The sequence below is a fragment of the Oncorhynchus clarkii genome, chromosome 12, assembly GCF_045791955.1.
Source record: "Oncorhynchus clarkii lewisi isolate Uvic-CL-2024 chromosome 12, UVic_Ocla_1.0, whole genome shotgun sequence".
NCBI lineage: Eukaryota > Metazoa > Chordata > Actinopteri > Salmoniformes > Salmonidae > Oncorhynchus > Oncorhynchus clarkii.
The window spans coordinates 99,529,403-99,550,536 of NC_092158.1; the positions used below are offsets into that span (position 1 = coordinate 99,529,403).

General features: G+C 45.2%; 1 protein-coding gene across 2 annotated transcripts in view; it reads left to right on the plus strand.

The window, feature by feature from the left end:
* Positions 1-21,134, plus strand: part of LOC139421720 (ubiquitin carboxyl-terminal hydrolase 7) — a 73,541-nt gene that overhangs the window by 9,165 nt on the left and 43,242 nt on the right. For both annotated transcript variants that reach the window (XM_071172834.1, XM_071172835.1), the window contains exons 2-8: positions 7,084-7,185; positions 7,328-7,526; positions 8,885-9,023; positions 9,148-9,236; positions 11,107-11,215; positions 15,420-15,550; positions 16,912-16,966. In XM_071172834.1, coding sequence (XP_071028935.1) covers positions 7,084-7,185; positions 7,328-7,526; positions 8,885-9,023; positions 9,148-9,236; positions 11,107-11,215; positions 15,420-15,550; positions 16,912-16,966 — 824 coding nt within the window. The remainder of the gene's footprint in view (positions 1-7,083; positions 7,186-7,327; positions 7,527-8,884; positions 9,024-9,147; positions 9,237-11,106; positions 11,216-15,419; positions 15,551-16,911; positions 16,967-21,134) is intronic.

Below are 21,134 nucleotides of genomic sequence, written 5' to 3' on the forward strand. Positions count from 1 at the left end.
GTACCTGGTTCAGTGGTCTGACACTGCATCTCAGTGCTAGAGGCTATATCACTACAGTACCTGGTTCAGCGGTCTAAGACACTGCATCGCAGTGCTAGAGGCTATATCACTACAGTACCTGGTTCAGTGGTCTGACACTGCATCTCAGTGCTAGAGGCTATATCACTACAGTACCTGGTTCAGTGGTCTGACACTGCATCTCAGTGCTAGAGGCTATATCACTACAGTACCTGGTTCAGTGGTCTGACACTGCATCTCAGTGCTAGAGGCTATATCACTACAGTACCTGGTTCAGTGGTCTGACACTGCATCTCAGTGCTAGAGGCTATATCACTACAGTACCTGGTTCAGCGGTCTAAGACACTGCATCTCAGTGCTAGAGGCTATATCACTACAGTACCTGGTTCAGCGGTCTAAGACACTGCATCTCAGTGCTAGAGGCTATATCACTACAGTACCTGGTTCAGCGGTCTAAGACACTGCATCTCGGTGCTAGAGGCTATATCACTACAGTACCTGGTTCAGTGGTCTGACACTGCATCTCAGTGCTAGAGGCTATATCACTACAGTACCTGGTTCAGTGGTCTGACACTGCATCTCAGTGCTAGAGGCTATATCACTACAGTACCTGGTTCAGTGGTCTGACACTGCATCTCAGTGCTAGAGGCTATATCACTACAGTACCTGGTTCAGCGGTCTATATCACTGCATCTCAGTGCTAGAGGCTATATCACTACAGTACCTGGTTCAGCGGTCTATATCACTGCATCTCAGTGCTAGAGGCTATATCACTACAGTACCTGGTTCAGCGGTCTATATCACTGCATCTCAGTGCTAGAGGCTATATCACTACAGTACCTGGTTCAGTGGTCTAAGACACTGCATCTCAGTGCTAGAGGCTATATCACTACAGTACCTGGTTCAGTGGTCTGACACTGCATCTCAGTGCTAGAGGCTATATCACTACAGTACCTGGTTCAGTGGTCTGGCACTGCATCTCAGTGCTAGAGGCTATATCACTACAGTACCTGGTTCAGTGGTCTGACACTGCATCTCAGTGCTAGAGGCTATATCACTACAGTACCTGGTTCAGTGGTCTGACACTGCATCTCAGTGCTAGAGGCTATATCACTACAGTACCTGGTTCAGCGGTCTAAGACACTGCATCTCAGTGCTAGAGGCTATATCACTACAGTACCTGGTTCAGCGGTCTATATCACTGCATCTCAGTGCTAGAGGCTATATCACTACAGTACCTGGTTCAGCGGTCTATATCACTGCATCTCAGTGCTAGAGGCTATATCACTACAGTACCTGGTTCAGCGCTCTATATCACTGCATCTCAGTGCTAGAGGCTATATCACTACAGTACCTGGTTCAGTGGTCTGACACTGCATCTCAGTGCTAGAGGCTATATCACTACAGTACCTGGTTCAGTGGTCTGACACTGCATCTCAGTGCTAGAGGCTATATCACTACAGTACCTGGTTCAGTGGTCTGACACTGCATCTCAGTGCTAGAGGCTATATCACTACAGTACCTGGTTCAGCGGTCTATGACACTGCATCTCTAATGCTAGAGGCTATATCACTACAGTACCTGGTTCAGTGGTCTATGACACTGCATCTCAGTGCTAGAGGCTATATCACTACAGTACCTGGTTCAGCGGTCTAAGACACTGCATCTCAGTGCTAGAGGCTATATCACTACAGTACCTGGTTCAGTGGTCTGACACTGCATCTCAGTGCTAGAGGCTATATCACTACAGTACCTGGTTCAGTGGTCTGACACTGCATCTCAGTGCTAGAGGCTATATCACTACAGTACCTGGTTCAGTGGTCTGACACTGCATCTCAGTGCTAGAGGCTATATCACTACAGTACCTGGTTCAGTGGTCTAAGACACTGCATCTCAGTGCTAGAGGCTATATCACTACAGTACCTGGTTCAGTGGTCTGACACTGCATCTCAGTGCTAGAGGCTATATCACTACAGTACCTGGTTCAGTGGTCTGACACTGCATCTCAGTGCTAGAGGCTATATCACTACAGTACCTGGTTCAGTGGTCTAAGACACTGCATCTCAGTGCTAGAGGCTATATCACTACAGTACCTGGTTCAGCGGTCTAAGACACTGCATCTCAGTGCTAGAGGCTATTAAAATGGTTGTTTTAGTCAAACAATATATCTGTTTGCAAATTGACTGCAAGAAGCACAATCTCCAAATGATTTGTAAGTATATTTTTATTTTATTTAAACTTGTATTTAACTAGGCAAGTCAGTTAAGAACAAATTCTTAATTTACTGCCTCCCCCGGCCAAACCCTCCCGTAACCCGGACGACGCTGGGCAAATGGTGCACCACCCTATGGGACTTCCAATCACGGCCGGTTGTTATCCAGCCCAGGATTGAACCAGGGTCTGTAGTGACGCCTCTAGCACTGAGATGCAGTGCTTTAGGCCGCTGCGCCACCTGGGAGCCCACTCGGGAGCCCGACCCCCTGAACAGCCACTTGAAAGCCTGTCCCCCTGAACAGCCACTCGGGAGCCCGGCCCCCCGAACAGCCACTCGGGAGCCCGGCCCCCCGAACAGCCACTCGGGAGCCCGGCCCCCCGAACAGCCACTCGGGAGCCCGGCCCCCCGAACAGCCACTCGGCTCGCGGCTGAATCTAGTTGAGGATCCCTGGAATAGGGAGTCGTCAGGGACGCAGGCTGAGTGACACATGTCGTTAGCTGCCTGTAATCCACTTGGAAAAATGAGGCCAGTCTCGTGAGCGTGGCTCACTGGGGCTCCATGTACACACACACACTCAGTACATGCAACCAGACTCTCTCTCTCACGGATACAGAAGAGATGACACTCATACTGCTAGGGTAGGTAAGGACACACTAATATATATATATGAGATGCTTTTCTGTCATTCAAACTGACAAGCTGACAGAGACGAGGTATACTTTACTGACTCTCACACTCTTAGTCTGACTCTCAAATGGTACCCTATTCTCTACACCTTCCCTAGGGGCCCTGGTCTAAAGTAGTGCACTATATAGGGAATAGGGTGCCGTTTGAGATACAGACTTCCTGTGTTGTTCTTCAGTAGACATCTTAGTTGTGATTGATGAGACTAGTCCCGGGCTCTTTGTCTGGGTAATTACCTGCCTGAGTTCCTCCTGTCCCCTTCCTAAAGCAGCTACACAGGCTTGTGTGTGTCAGAGGAGCTCACAGCTTAATCCTTCATTGTTACTAATTACCAGACTGCTGTAGTCGACACACAGACACACACACTGCTGCTGCGACACTGCCTCGGCACTACAGTGTTCTTCCTGATGGTTAAAGATGACCAGACTGTGTCCGCATCCTAAATCGGGCCCTGGTTAAAAGTAGTGCACTATATAGGGAATAGGGTGCCATAGTGCACGACTTTAGACCAAAGCCCTATGTAGGGAATAGGGCCCATAGTGCACTACTTTAGACCAAAGCCTTATGTAGGGAATAGGGTGCTATTTGGGATGCGAACAGCATGTTTAGATTGCAGGGAAATGAACTTCTGTTCTAAAGATTAAACACAGATCAGTGTTTTAACCTGACCCAGTCATCATAACCACCTTACAGATCAGTGTTTTAAACTGACCCAGTCATCATAATTATAATACAGATCAGTGTTTTAAACTGACCCAGTCATCATAACTATAACACAGATCAGTGTTTTAAACTGACCCAGTCATCATAACCACCTTACAGATCAGTGTTTTAAACTGACCCAGTCATCATAACTATAATACAGATCAGTGTTTTAAACTGACCCAGTCATCATAACCACCTTACAGATTATTGTTTTAAACTGACCCAGTCATCATAACCACCTTACAGATCAGTGTTTTAAACTGACCCAGTCATCATAACCACCTTACAGATCAGTGTTTTAAACTGACCCAGTCATCATAACCACCTTACAGATTATTGTTTTAAACTGACCCAGTCATCATAACCACCTTACAGATCAGTGTTTTAAACTGACCCAGTCATCATAACCACCTTACAGATTATTGTTTTAAACTGACCCAGTCATCATAACTATAATACAGATCACTGTGTTAAACTGACCCAGTCATCATAACCACCTTACAGATTATTGTTTTAAACTGACCCAGTCATCATAACCACCTTACAGATCAGTGTTTTAAACTGACCCAGTCATCATAATTATAATACAGATCAGTGTTTTAAACTGACCCAGTCATCATAATTATAATACAGATCAGTGTTTTAAACTGACCCAGTCATCATAATTATAATACAGATCAGTGTTTTAAACTGACCCAGTCATCATAATTATAATACAGATCAGTGTTTTAAACTGACCCAGTCATCATAACCACCTTACAGATCAGTGTTTTAAACTGACCCAGTCATCATAATTATAATACAGATCAGTGTTTTAAACTGACCCAGTCATCATAATTATAATACAGATCAGTGTTTTAAACTGACCCAGTCATCATAACCACCTTACAGATCAGTGTTTTAAACTGACCCAGTCATCATAACCACCTTACAGATCAGTGTTTTAAACTGACCCAGTCATCATAACCACCTTACAGATCAGTGTTTTAAACTGACCCAGTCATCATAATTATAATACAGATCAGTGTTTTAAACTGACCCAGTCATCATAACCACCTTACAGATTATTGTTTTAAACTGACCCAGTCATCATAACCACCTTACAGATCAGTGTTTTAAACTGACCCAGTCATCATAACCACCTTACAGATCAGTGTTTTAAACTGACCCAGTCATCATAACCACCTTACAGATTATTGTTTTAAACTGACCCAGTCATCATAACCACCTTACAGATCAGTGTTTTAAACTGACCCAGTCATCATAATTATAATACAGATCAGTGTTTTAAACTGACCCAGTCATCATAACCACCTTACAGATCAGTGTTTTAAACTGACCCAGTCATCATAACCACCTTACAGATCAGTGTTTTAAACTGACCCAGTCATCATAACCACCTTACAGATCAGTGTTTTAAACTGACCCAGTCATCATAACCACCTTACAGATTATTGTTTTAAACTGACCCAGTCATCATAACTATAATACAGATCACTGTGTTAAACTGACCCAGTCATCATAACCACCTTACAGATTATTGTTTTAAACTGACCCAGTCATCATAACCACCTTACAGATCAGTGTTTTAAACTGACCCAGTCATCATAATTATAATACAGATCAGTGTTTTAAACTGACCCAGTCATCATAACCACCTTACAGATCAGTGTTTTAAACTGACCCAGTCATCATAACCACCTTACAGATCAGTGTTTTAAACTGACCCAGTCATCATAACCACCTTACAGATCAGTGTTTTAAACTGACCCAGTCATCATAATTATAATACAGATCAGTGTTTTAAACTGACCCAGTCATCATAACCACCTTACAGATCAGTGTTTTAAACTGACCCAGTCATCATAACCACCTTACAGATCAGTGTTTTAAACTGACCCAGTCATCATAACCACCTTACAGATCAGTGTTTTAAACTGACCCAGTCATCATAATTATAATACAGATCAGTGTTTTAAACTGACCCAGTCATCATAACCACCTTACAGATCAGTGTTTTAAACTGACCCAGTCATCATAACCACCTTACAGATCAGTGTTTTAAACTGACCCAGTCATCATAACCACCTTACAGATCAGTGTTTTAAACTGACCCAGTCATCATAACTATAATTCAGATCAGTGTTTTAAACTGACCCAGTCATCATAACTATAATTCAGATCAGTGTTTTAAACTGACCCAGTCATCATAACTATAATTCAGATCAGTGTTTTAAACTGACCCAGTCATCATAACTATAATTCAGAAGACTCTGATGTTTCAGGAACCAAAGTGTTTCTCTGCACATGTTCTTGTTCTGGGTGTTTTGTATTGTGTCTCTGTTGGGCATCATGCTGAAATAACATGCTGGTAGACGTCGAGCCTCCTATTTGAAGGGGATCATTCCTAGCCAGGGGACTGTGTGTATCTTCCCCTTCATATCATCATCATACCAGTGAGAAACAACATATTTCTGTTAGGCCTGGGACGATGCCGCTATCGCAATGTTTTTTTCCTTGGCAGAAAATGAAAACACGAACCAGACTGAATGTGTTTGTTACGTACAGCAGGTTTTTAAAAAGGACAATGTGATGTAGCTTGGAAGACACGTGACTCTGAATGACAACACAATGTGATGTAGCTTGGAAAATACGTGACTCTGAATGACAACACAATGTGATGTAGCTTGGAAAATACGTGACTCTGAATGACAACACAATGTGATGTAGCTTGGAAAACACGTGACGCTGAATGACAACACAATGTGATGTAGCTTGGAAAACACGTGACGCTGAATGACAACACAATGTGATGTAGCTTGGAAAACACGTGACGCTGAATGACAACACAATGTGATGTAGCTTGGAAAACACGTGACGCTGAATGACAACACAATGTGATGTAGCTTGGAAAACACGTGACGCTGAATGACAACACAATGTGATGTAGCTTGGAAAACACGTGACGCTGAATGACAACACAATGTGATGTAGCTTGGAAAACACGTGACGCTGAATGACAACACAATGTGATGTAGCTTGGAAAACACGTGACGCTGAATGACAACACAATGTGATGTAGCTTGGAAAACACGTGACGCTGAATGACAACATAATGTGATGTAGCTTGGAAAACACGTGACGCTGAATGACAACACAATGTGATGTAGCTTGGAAAACACGTGACGCTGAATGACAACACAATGTGATGTAGCTTGGAAAACACGTGACCCAAATGACAACACAATGTGATGTAGCTTGGAAAATACGTGACTCTGAATGACAACACAATGTGATGTAGCTTGGAAAACACGTGACGCTGAATGACAACATAATGTGATGGTTGTCCGTGATACTAACAAGAAATCACCATGCTGTTGTCTTCCTGCCCTGATATCTCTGTTTATCTAACGTCTTCCTCTCTCGGTGTGTGTGTGTGTGTGTGTGCGCGTGCGTGCAGCTGGGGACACAGACGATCCCCCGAGAATCCCAGCCAACCCGGTGATTAACGGGAACGTTGCCATGGCAGACGGACACAACACAGAGGAGGACATGGAGGATGGTGAGGAGGACTCACCTGCACACACACACACACACACACTGATGGACACACACACACTCACTGATGGACTCACTCACTCATTCACTCACTGATGGACCCACCCTGATGGACCCACCCTGCCCCTCCTCTCCCGTGTATGTAGATACCAGCTGGCGTTCGGAGGCGACATGTCGTTTTGTGGTGGAGAGGTTCAGCCGGCTGAGTGAGTCTGTTCTCAGCCCGTCCTGCTTCGTCAGGAACCTGCCCTGGAAGATCATGGTGATGCCTCGCTTCTACCCAGACCGGCCGCACCAGAAGAGTGTTGGCTTCTTCCTGCAGTGCAACGCAGACTCCGACTCCACGTAAGTCACGTGATGCGCACACACACACACACACACACACACACACTCAGGGGACCAACGCCTTAATCATTAGGCCCTTAGTGCACGGGCATGCACACAGCATGCAGGTAGAGACCTTGATCGACACACACACACACACACACACACACACACACACACACACACACACACACACACACACACAGCATGCAGGCAGAGATCCTGATACACACACACACACACACACACACACACAGCATGCAGGCAGAGATCCTGATACACACACACACACACACACACAGCATGCAGGCAGAGACCCTGATAGACACACACACACACACACAGCATGCAGGCAGAGACCCTGATAGACACACACACACACACACACCGCATTGCTTCGTTTGTCTCCGGTCCTGTTTCTAGCGACGACCTCATGGTATCTGTATCCCGGTGCCTCCATGGACGTCACATGATACAGACAGAGGTCATGGTTGGGATCTGAACCCCGGCCTCACGCTGGGGGAACCAACTTAACCCTTCATTAGGACAGGACATTTCATCTTGGGTCGAGGGTGGCGCTGTTTTTGAAGTTGTAGGCAGGGTGACGTGAACTCATCACGAGAGCACGAGTTCAACTCACCTCCGCTACACACACACACACACACGCACACACAGACACACACACACACACACAGACACACAGACAGACACACACACAGACACACACACACACACACACACTTCCCCATCAGACTTTTTATTTTGACTTTTTTAAGTGGAAACACTGCCTTAGCTCATGTGTGTCGTGTAACATTTAAATGTGTCCCCCTGGTGTGACGTGTAAATGTGTCCCCCTGCTAGGTCCTGGTCGTGCCATGCACAGGCCATGCTGAAGTAGTTTCCTGGTGTAACGTGTAAATGTGTCCCCCTGCTAGGTCCTGGTCGTGCCATGCACAGGCCATGCTGAAGTAGTTTCCTGGTGTAACGTGTAAATGTGTCCCCCTGCTAGGTCCTGGTCGTGCCATGCACAGGCCATGCTGAAGTAGTTTCCTGGTGTAACGTGTAAATGTGTCCCCCTGCTAGGTCCTGGTCGTGCCATGCACAGGCCATGCTGAAGTAGTTTCCTGGTGTAACGTGTAAATGTGTCCCCCTGCTAGGTCCTGGTCGTGCCATGCACAGGCCATGCTGAAGTAGTTTCCTGGTGTAACGTGTAAATGTGTCCCCCTGCTAGGTCCTGGTCGTGCCATGCTCAGGCCATGCTGAAGTAGTTTCCTGGTGTAACGTGTAAATGTGTCCCCCTGCTAGGTCCTGGTCGTGCCATGCTCAGGCCATGCTGAAGTAGTTTCCTGGTGTAACGTGTAAATGTGTCCCCCTGCTAGGTCCTGGTCGTGCCACGCTCAGGCCATGCTGAAGATCATCAACTATAAGGACGATGAGAAGTCGTTCAGCCGCAGAATCAGCCACCTCTTCTTCCACAAGGAGAACGACTGGGGCTTCTCTAACTTCATGTCCTGGAGCGTGAGTACCACACACACACACACACACACACACCGGGATACACACACACACACCGGTATACACTGGTGTGTGTATATACACGTACAGACACAGCCAACATAATTGTTCTCCGGTGTGTTTTCAGGATGTGACTGATCCAGAGAGAGGCTTTGTGGAGGATGATCAAGTCTCCTTTGAAGTCTACGTGCAGGCAGACGCTCCTCACGGAGTGGCGTGAGTCTTGATTCCTTACTTCTCTCCTTCCCTCTTCTATCTCACCTGTTCTCTTTCTCTCTCTCCTTCCCTCTAGCTCTCTCTCCTTCCCTCTAGCTCTCCCCTGTGTCCCAGTGTAGTTGGGTTAACCCGGGGGGCGGGGCAATTCCAGTCCGCTGGGGCGTGATTGATGTCAATCTTGCCCCAGCTTACACACCTGACTCCGATAATCACCTGATCATGATCTTCAGATTAGAATTAAATTTGATTAATCAGCTGTGTTTGTTGGGGATGGAGAAAAGTGTGACACCAATCAGGTCCTCAAGGGTCTGGAGTTACCCACCCCTGGTTTAGAGCAGGGCTGTCCAACCCTCTTCCTGGAGTTACCCACATCTGGTTTAGAGCAGGGCTGTACAACCCTCTTCCTGGAGTTACCCACATCTGGTTTAGAGCAGGGCTGTCCAACCCTCTTCCTGGAGTTACCCACATCTGGTTTAGAGCAGGGCTGTCCAACCCTCTTCCTGGAGTTGACCACCCCTGGTTTAGAGCAGGGCTGTACAACCCTCTTCCTGGAGTTACCCACATCTGGTTTAGAGCAGGGCTGTCCAACCCTCTTCCTGGAGTTACCCAACCCTGGTTTAGAGCAGGGCTGTCCAACCCTCTTCCTGGAGTTACCCACCCCTGGTTTAGAGCAGGGCTGTACAACCCTCTTCCTGTAGTTACCCACATCTGGTTTAGAGCAGGGCTGTCCAACCCTCTTCCTGGAGTTGACCACCCCTGGTTTAGAGCAGGGCTGTCCAACCCTCTTCCTGGAGTTGACCACCCCTGTTATAGAGCAGGGCTGTCCAACCCTCTTCCTGGAGTTACCCACCCCTGGTTTAGAGCAGGGCTGTCCAACCCTCTTCCTGGAGTTACCCAACCCTGGTTTAGAGCAGGGCTGTCCAACCCTCTTCCTGGAGTTACCCACCCCTGGTTTAGAGCAGGGCTGTACAACCCTCTTCCTGGAGTTACCCACATCTGGTTTAGAGCAGGGCTGTCCAACCCTCTTCCTGGAGTTACCCACCCCTGGTTTAGAGCAGGGCTGTACAACCCTCTTCCTGGAGTTACCCAACCCTGGTTTAGAGCAGGGCTGTCCAACCCTCTTCCTGGAGTTGACCACCCCTGGTTTAGAGCAGGGCTGTACAACCCTCTTCCTGTAGTTACCCACCCCTGGTTTAGAGCAGGGCTGTACAACCCTCTTCCTGTAGTTACCCACATCTGGTTTAGAGCAGGGCTGTACAACCCTCTTCCTGTAGTTACCCACCCCTGGTTTAGAGCAGGGCTGTCCAACCCTCTTCCTGGAGTTACCCACATCTGGTTTAGAGCAGGGCTGTCCAACCCTCTTCCTGTAGTTACCCACCCCTGGTTTAGAGCAGGGCTGTCCAACCCTCTTCCTGTAGTTACCCACCCCTGGTTAACCCATTGATATCGTGTGTGTGTGTGTGTAGTTGGGTTAACCCCTTGCTGTCCTGTGTGTGTGTGTGTGTGTGTAGTTAGATTAACCCCTTGCTCTCGTGTGTGTGTGTGTGTGTGTGTGTGTGTGTGTGTGTGTGTAGTTGGATTAACCCCTTGCTCTCCTGTGTGTGTGTGTGTGTGTGTGTAGTTGGGTTAACCCCTTGCTGTCCTGTGTGTGTAGTTGGGTTAACCCCTTGCTCTCCTGTTTGTGTAGTTGGGTTAACCCCTTGCTGTCCTGTGTGTGTAGTTGGGTTAACCCCTTGCTCTCCTGTGTGTGTAGTTGGGTTAACCCCTTGCTCTCCTGTGTGTGTAGTTGGGTTAACCCCTTGCTCTCCTGTGTGTGTGTGTGTGTGTGTGTGTAGTTAGATTAACCCCTTGCTCTCCTGTGTGTGTGCAGGTGGGACTCCAAGAAACACACCGGCTACGTGGGTCTGAAGAACCAGGGAGCGACATGTTATATGAACAGCCTCCTACAGACCCTGTTCTTCACCAACCAGCTGCGGAGGGTCAGTGAGACAACTAACTACCACTCTGTCATACTACGCTCAAGTGTGTTTAACACCCCTCTCCTCTGTGCCTACGATGTCTATACAGGGAGACGACTAACTACTGTTCTGTCATACTACACTCAAGTGTGTTTAACACCCCTCTCCTCTGTGCCTACCAGGCGGTGTATATGACGTCTGTACAGGGAGACGACTAACTACCGCTCTGTCATACTACGCTCAAGTGTGTTTAACACCCCTCTCCTCTGTGCCTACCAGGCGGTGTATATCAAATCAAATCAAATCAAATTTTATTTGTCACATACACATGGTTAGCAGATGTTAATGCGAGTGTAGCGAAATGCTTGTGCTTCTAGTTCCGACAATGCAGTAATAACAAGTAATCTAACTAACAATTCCAAAACTACTGTCTTGTACACAGTGTAAGGGGATAAAGAATATGTACATAAGGATATATGAATGAGTGATGGTACAGAGCAGCATAGGCAAGATACAGTAGATGGTATCGGGTACAGTATGTACAAATGAGATGAGTATGTAAACAAAGTGGCATAGTATAGTATAAAGTGGCTAGTGATACATGTATTACATAAGGATACCGTCGATGATATAGAGTACAGTATATACGTATGCGTATGAGATGAATAATGTAGGGTAAGTAACATTTATATAAGGTAGCATTGTTTAAAGTGGCTAGTGATATATTTACATCATTTCCCATCAATTCCCATTATTAAAGTGGCTGGAGTTGAGTCAGTGTCAGTGTGTTGGCAGCAGCCACTCAGTGTTAGTGGTGGCTGTTTAACAGTCTGATGGCCTTGAGATAAAAGCTGTTTTTCAGTCTCTCGGTCCCAGCTTTGATGCACCTGTACTGACCTCGCCTTCTGGATGATAGCGGGGTGAACAGGCAGTGGCTCGGGTGGTTGATGTCCTTGATGATCTTTATGGCCTTCCTGTGACATCGGGTGGTGTAGGTGTCCTGGAGGGCAGGTAGTTTGCCCCCGGTGATGCGTTGTGCAGACCTCACTACCCTCTGGAGAGCCTTACGGTTGAGGGCGGTGCAGTTGCCATACCAGGCGGTGATACAGCCCGCCAGGATGCTCTCGATTGTGCATCTGTAGAAGTTTGTGAGTGCTTTTGGTGACAAGCCGAATTTCTTCAGCCTCCTGAGGTTGAAGAGGCGCTGCTGCGCCTTCTTCACGATGCTGTCTGTGTGAGTGGACCAATTCAGTTTGTCTGTGATGTGTATGCCGAGGAACTTAAAACTTGCTACCCTCTCCACTACTGTTCCATCGATGTGGATAGGGGGGTGTTCCCTCTGCTGTTTCCTGAAGTCCACAATCATCTCCTTAGTTTTGTTGACGTTGAGTGTGAGGTTGTTTTCCTGACACCACACTCCGAGGGCCCTCACCTCCTCCCTGTAGGCCGTCTCATCGTTGTTGGTAATCAAGCCTACCACTGTTGTGTCGTCCGCAAACTTGATGATTGAGTTGGAGGCGTGCGTGGCCACGCAGTCGTGGGTGAACAGGGAGTACAGGAGAGGGCTCAGAACGCAACCTTGTGGGGCCCCAGTGTTGAGGATCAGCGGGGAGGAGATGTTGTTGCCTACCCTCACCACCTGGGGGCGGCCCGTCAGGAAGTCCAGTACCCAGTTGCACAGGGCGGGGTCGAGACCCAGGGTCTCGAGCTTGATGACGAGCTTGGAGGGTACTATGGTGTTGAATGCCGAGCTGTAGTCGATGAACAGCATTCTCACATAGGTATTCCTCTTGTCCAGATGGGTTAGGGCAGTGTGCAGTGTGGTTGAGATTGCATCGTCTGTGGACCTATTTGGGCGGTAAGCAAATTGGAGTGGGTCTAGGGTGTCAGGTAGGGTGGAGGTGATATGGTCCTTGACTAGTCTCTCAAAGCACTTCATGATGACGGATGTGAGTGCTACGGGGCGGTAGTCATTTAGCTCAGTTACCTTAGCTTTCTTGGGAACAGGAACAATGGTGGCCCTCTTGAAGCATGTGGGAACAGCAGACTGGTATAGGGATTGATTGAATATGTCCGTAAACACACCGGCCAGCTGGTCTGCGCATGCTCTGAGGGCGCGGCTGGGGATGCCATCTGGGCCTGCAGCCTTGCGAGGGTTAACACGTTTAAATGTCTTACTCACCTCGGCTGCAGTGAAGGAGAGACCGCATGTTTTCGTTGCAGGCCGTGTCAGTGGCACTGTATTGTCCTCAAAGCGGGCAAAAAAGTTATTTAGTCTGCCTGGGAGCAAGACATCCTGGTCCGTGACTGGGCTGGGTTTCTTCCTGTAGTCCGTGATTGACTGTAGACCCTGCCACATGCCTCTTGTGTCTGAGCCGTTGAATTGAGATTCTACTTTGTCTCTGTACTGGCGCTTAGCTTGTTTGATAGCCTTGCGGAGGGAATAGCTGCACTGTTTGTATTCGGTCATGTTACCAGACACCTTGCCCTGATTAAAAGCAGTGGTTCGCGCTTTCAGTTTCACACGAATGCTGCCATCAATCCACGGTTTCTGGTTAGGGAATGTTTTAATCGTTGCTATGGGAACGACATCTTCAACGCACGTTCTAATGAACTCGCACACCGAATCAGCGTATTCGTCAATGTTGTTATCTGACGCAATACGAAACATCTCCCAGTCCACGTGATGGAAGCAGTCTTGGAGTGTGGAGTCAGCTTGGTCGGACCAGCGTTGGACAGACCTCAGCGTGGGAGCCTCTTGTTTTAGTTTCTGTCTGTAGGCAGGGATCAACAAAATGGAGTCGTGGTCAGCTTTTCCGAAAGGGGGGCGGGGCAGGGCCTTATATGCGTCGCGGAAGTTAGAGTAACAATGGTCCAAGGTCTTTCCTCCCCTGGTTGCGCAATCGATATGCTGGTAAAATTTGGGGAGTCTTGTTTTCAGATTAGCCTTGTTAAAATCCCCAGCTACAATGAATGCAGCCTCCGGATAAATTGTTTCCAGTTTGCAGAGAGTTAAATAAAGTTCGTTCAGAGCCATCGATGTGTCTGCTTGGGGGGGGATATATACGGCTGTGATTATAATCGAAGAGAATTCTCTTGGTAGATAATGCGGTCTACATTTGATTGTGAGGAATTCTAAATCAGGTGAACAGAAGGATTTGAGTTCCTGTATGTTTCTTTCATCGCACCATGTCACGTTAGTCATAAGGCATACGCCCCCGCCCCTCTTTTTACCAGAAAGATGTTTTTTCCTGTCTGCGCGATGCGTGGAGAAACCTGTTGGCTGCACCGCTTCGGATTGCGTCTCTCCAGTAAGCCACGTTTCCGTGAAGCAAAGAACGTTACAGTCTCTGATGTCCCTCTGGAATGCTACCCTTGCTCGGATTTCATCAACCTTGTTGTCAAGAGACTGGACATTGGCAAGAAGAATGCTAGGGAGTGGTGCGCGCTGTGCCCGTCTCCGGAGTCGGACCAGAAGACCGCCTCGTTTCCCTCTCTTTCGGAGTCGTTTTTTTGGGTCGCTGCATAGGATCCACTCCGTTGTCCTGTTTGTAAGGCAGAACACAGGATCCGCGTCGCGAAAAACATATTCTTGGTCGTACTGATGGTGAGTTGATGCTGATCTTATATTCAGTAGTTCTTCTCGACTGTATGTAATGAAACCTAAGATGACCTGGGGTACTAATGTAAGAAATAACACGTAAAAAAACAAAAAACTGCATAGTTTCCTAGGAACGCGAAGCGAGGCGGCCATCTCTGTCGGCGCCGGATGTCTATACAGGGAGACAACTCTTTTGAGAGAGTATATTTGTGTGTCTAAACTCTCTCCTCTACCAGGCGGTGTACATGTCTACAGAGGGAGATGACTCTTCTGAGAGAGAGTGTTTGTGTGTCTAACCCCCCCTCTCTCTCTCCTGTACCAGGCGGTGTACATGATGCCTACAGAGGGAGAGTGTTTGTGTTTAACCCCCCTCTCTCTCTCTCTCCTGTACCAGGTGGTGTACATGATGCCTACAGAGAGAGAGTGTTAGTGTGTCTAAACCCCCCCCCCCCCCTCTCCTGTACCAGGCGGTGTACATGATGCCTACAGAGGGAGAGTGTTTGTGTTTAACCCCCCTCTCGCCCTCTCTCCTGTACCAGGCGGTATACATGATGCCTACAGAGGGAGAGTGTTAGTGTGTCTAACCCCCCCCCCCCCTCTCTCTCTCTCTTTCTCCTGTACCAGGCGGTGTACATGATGCCTACAGAGGGAGACGACTCGTCTAAGAGTGTTCCGCTGGCTCTACAGAGGGTTTTCTATGAGCTGCAACACAGCGACAAGCCCGTCGGCACCAAGAAACTCACCAAGTCCTTTGGGTAGGTGGCAGGACCCCTCAGCTAGCAACGCTGCAGGAGAAATGAAATGACCGATCGATCGATCGATTAATCAATGAGACTGGAAAAGGGACTACCTGATTTATGTCTGAGAAACGGCTGTTTTCATTTTCCGTTGCTAAATGTTTTGCTACGGTTTGCCCTGAGTAGTGACTACAGGGATGGACCCTGGTAATACGTCACCTTGTCCTGATTAAGTGATGCTTTGCATTGTGGTCCGTTATGGGTCAGTGATTAAACATGGTTACATTGTGACAGTAGTTGACTGTGAATGTGTTTATAACATGGTTACATTGTGACAGTAGTTGACTGTGAATGTGTTTATAACATGGTGGTATTGTGACAGTAGTTGACTGTGAATGTGTTGTTTATAACATGGTGGTATTGTGACAGTAGTTGACTGTGAATGTGTTTATAACATGGTTACATTGTGACAGTAGTTGACTGTGAATGTGTTTATAACATGGTTACATTGTGACAGTAGTTGACTGTGAATGTGTTTATAACATGGCGGTATTGTGACAGTAGTTGACTGTGAATGTGTTTGTCACATGGTTACATTGTGACAGTAGTTGACTGTGAATGTGTTTATAACATGGTTACATTGTGACAGTAGTTGACTGTGAATGTGTTTATAACATGGTGGTATTGTGACAGTAGTTGACTGAATGTGTTTATAACATGGTTACATTGTGACAGTAGTTGACTGTGAATGTGTTTATAACATGGTTACATTGTGACAGTAGTTGACTGTGAATGTGTTTATAACATGGTTACATTGTGACAGTAGTTGACTGTGAATGTGTTTGTAACATGGTTACATTGTGACAGTAGTTGACTGTGAATGTGTTTATAACATGGTTACATTTTGACAGTAGTTGACTGTGAATGTGTTTATAACATGGTTACATTGTGACAGTAGTTGACTGTGAATGTGTTTATAACATGGTGGTATTGTGACAGTAGTTGACTGTGAATGTGTTTGTCACATGGATACATTGTGACAGTAGTTGACTGAATGTGTTTATAACATGGATACATTGTGACAGTAGTTGACTGTGAATGTGTTTATAACATGGCGGTATTGTGACAGTAGTTGACTGTGAATGTGTTTATAACATGGTTACATTGTGACAGTAGTTGACTGTGAATGTGTTTATAACATGGTTACATTTTGACAGTAGTTGACTGTGAATGTGTTTATAACATGGTTACATTGTGACAGTAGTTGACTGTGAATGTGTTTATAACATGGTGGTATTGTGACAGTAGTTGACTGTGAATGTGTTTATTAAAGATGATGACTTCTGACAGTAGTTGACAACGTGTTGTTTTCTCTGCAGGTGGGAGACATTAGACAGCTTCATGCAACACGACGTTCAGGAGCTCTGCAGAGTGGTGAGTAGTTGTTCTGTGTGTGTGTGTGTTCATTCAATAGTGTGTGTGTGTATTCAGGGCTGAATTTAATCATGTTCGTTGCACCACACAAAATGTAGGAGCACCAGACCAGATCTGAAGGTTTGTTTGTGTTTATTTGTCTTTAGGTTTTGTATACCAGCTGAAAATACAATATTTTTGGTTATAGAAGAGAGAGTTCACAGCGGTGTAGATGGTACAATTATTCTCTACACTGTACATTGCTTGATTTGGTCACAAATTGAAATTAAGCGAGCTATTCAAATTTTAACCACCAGGAAATGATGGAGCGATTTTTGCATATTGCACCTTTTTAAATGGATTGAGATACAGCCTATTTTGGGCCTATATGAATTCTAGCTACTTTTGAAGCACAGGTTGAGACCTAGAAACTAATATGTAACATTGTAAATACATTAGTTTATTATAAAAGTTTTTAAAAAGTTGATAAATACATGCCATTGCAATTACAAAATAATATGTGGAAAATGAGACCGTTTCTGCGTTGTGTAAAAGCACCATTTTCCTATTTGAGAAGTGTTCCATTGAAAATGGTACACTGTCTCTTTAAGAAAAAAGTCTGGTTTGAGGATGACATGCAAGATGTCTGTCATTACTATGATCCTTGATCTCCTGAAGAAGCTTTACCCTTCTGTCTGAGTCCCCAGATGTCTGGATAGACTAAAGTTACCAGGTTAACTAGCTAGCCAATGACCTAACAAGTCGTTTTTAGAACGGTCCGTGACGTGGTTTATGAATGTTAAATGCGGATTCCCGGCAACCCGCTATAGGAAGATTAAAATGCTGCTGGTCAGATCTATTGACCTGCTTGGGTTAGAACCAAGAAGTTTTCACTATAGTAATGGGTCAGATCTATTGACCTGGTTGGGTTAGAACCAAGATGTTTTCTCTGTAGTAATGGGTCAGATCTATTGACCTGGTTGGGTTAGAACCAGGGTTAGAACCAAGATGTTTTCACTATAGTAATGGGTCAGATCTATTGACCTGGTTGGGTTAGAACCAGGGTTAGAACTAAGATGTTTTCACTATAGTAATGGGTCAGATCTAGTGACCTGGTTGGGTTAGAACCAATATGTTTTCACTATGGTAATGGGTCTGATCTTTTGACTTGGTTGGGTTAGAACCAATATGTTTTCACTGTGGTAATGGGTCAGATCTTTAGACCTGGTTGGTTAGAACCAGGGTTAGAACCAAGATGTTTTCACTATAGTAATGGGTCAGATCTATTGACCTGGTTGGGTTAGAACCAAGATGTTTTCACTATAGTAATGGGTCAGATCTATTGACCTGGTTGGGTTAGAACCAGGGTTAGAACCAAGATGTTTTCACTATAGTAATGGGTCAGATCTATTGACCTGGTTGGGTTAGAACCAGGGTTAGAACCAAGATGATTTCACTATAGTATTTAACTAGGCAAGTCAGTTAAGAACAAATTCTTATTTTCAATGACGGCCTAGGAACAGTGGGTTAACGGCCTTGTTCAGGGGCAGAACGACAGATTTGTACCTTGTCAGCTTGGGGATTTGAACTTGCAACCTTCCGGTTACGAGTCCAACACTCCGCCCCATATGAAAGCTGCTGGTGCTTCTTTTTAACATGAGTCTTAAATATTCCCAGGTAAGAAGTTTTAGGTTGTAGTTATTATAGGAATTATAGGACTATTTCCCTCTATACCATTTGTATTTCATTAACCTTTGACTATTGGATGTTCTTTTAAGGAACTTGAGTATCGCCAGTGTAACAGTATAGCTTCCGTCCCTCTCCTCGCTCCTACCTGGGCTCGAACCAGGAACACATCAACACCAGCCACCCTCGAAACAGCGTTACCCATGCAGAGCAAGGGGAAAAACTACTCCCAAGTCTCAGAGCGAGTGACATTTGAAACACTATTAGCGCGCACCCCGCTAACTAGCTAGCCATTTCACATCGGTTACACCAGCCTCATCTCGGGAGTTGAAAGGCTTGAAGTCATAAACAGCTCAATGCTTGAAGCACAGCGAAGAGTTGCTGGCAAACGCAGGAAAGTGCTGTTTAAATGAATGCTTACGAGCCTGCTGGTGCCTACCACCGCTCAGTCAGACTGCTCTATCAAATCATAGACTTAGTTATAACATAACACACAGAAATACGAGCCTTAGGTCATTAATATGGTAGAATCCGGAAACTATCATCTCGAAAACCAAACGTTTATTCTGTCAGTGAAATACGGAACTGTTCCGTATTTTATCAAAGGGGTGGCATCCCTAAGTCTAAATATTCCTGTTGCACAACCTTCAATGTTATGGCATAATTAAAATTAATTACAATTCTGGCCAATTAGTTCGCAACGACTGCTGCATATACCATGACTCTGTTGCAAGAGAAGTGACACAATTTCCCTAGTTAAAAGAAATTAATGTTGGCAGGCAATATTAACTAAATATGCAGGTTTAAAAATATATACTTCTGTGTATTGATTTTAAGAAAGGCATTGATGTTTATGCTTAGGTACATGTTGGAGCAACGCTGGTCCTTTTTCGCGAATGCCACCGCATCGATTATATGCAACGCAGGACACGCTAGATAAACTAGTAATATCATCAACCATGTGTAGTTAACTAGTGATTATGATTAATTGTTTTTTATAAGATAAGTTGCTAGTTAGCATTAAACTTATCTTGGCTTCTTACTGCATTCGTGTAACAGGCAGGCTCCTCGTGGAGTGCAATGTAAGGCAGGTGGTTAGAGCGTTGGACTAGTTAACCTCTCTCAGACACGTGGGACCCGCCAACAGCCAGTGAAAGTGCAGGGCGCCAAATTCAAAACAACAAATGTCATTAAAATTCCTCAAGCATACAAGTATCTTACACCGTTTTAAAGATAACATTCTCGTTAATCCAGCCACAGTGTCTGATTTTCAAAAATGCTTTACAGCGAAAGCATCACAAACTATTATGTTAGGTCACCACCAAGCCACAGAAAAACACAGCCATTTTTCCAGCCAAAGAGAGGAGTCACAAAAAGAACAAATAGAGAGAATTAAGCATTAACCTTTGATCTTCATCAGATGACACTCATAGGACTTCATGTTACACAATACATGTATGCATATTTATGTCAAAAAATATCATTTTACATTGCATTGATTTTGCAGAGAGCCAAATCAAGTTACAGAAATACTCATCATAAATGTTGATGAAAATACACGTATTACACATGGAATTAGAGATGTACTTCTCCTTAATGCAACCGCTGTGTCAGATTTTTTTTTTAAACTATACAGAAAAAGCAAACCATGCGATAATCTGAGTACAGCGTTCAGACAACAAAGCAGCCAAAAAGATAATGGGTAGTCAACATTAGTCAGAAAAAGCATTATAAATATTCACTTACCTTTGATGATCTTCATCAGAATGCACTCCCAGGAATCCCAGTTACACCATAAATGTTTGATTTGTTCGATAATGTCCATCAGTTATGTCCAAATATCTTCTTTTGTTAGGGCGTTTGGTAAACAAATCCAAAAGCTCGTTCGAACCCGCGCCGAACCTCGGACGAAAAGTTAAAGCCCGTAGAAACTCGTCAAACTAAGTATAGAATCAATCTTTAGGATGTTTTTAACATAGATATTCAGAAAGGCACCTTATTCATCCTAGCTACTCCAGTACTGCCCCCCTGTCACCAAGAAGTTAAATGTAAGGCTTCAAGATTGAATCCCCGAGCTGACAAGGTAAAAATCTGTCCTTCTGCCCCTGAACAAGGCAGTTAACCCCCCATTCCCCAGTAGGCTGTCCATTGAAAATAAGAATATGTTCTTAACTGACTTGCCAAGTTAAATTAAGGTGTAAAAAAATTAATCGACCAAATCGGTGTCCAAAAATTCCTATTTATGAAAACTTGAAATTGTCCCAAATTAATCGACCATTCCGATTAATCGGTCGATAATAAACATGAAAAGGTCATTGTAAGAAGCGTTCATCATTTCAAATAGGCTACATGTCATATTAACACTCTCAATAGACTACATGTCATATTAACACTCTGAATAGACTACATGTCATATTAAACACTCTGAATAGACTACATGTCATATTAACACTCTGAATAGACTACATGTCATATTAACACTCTGAATAGACTACATGTCATA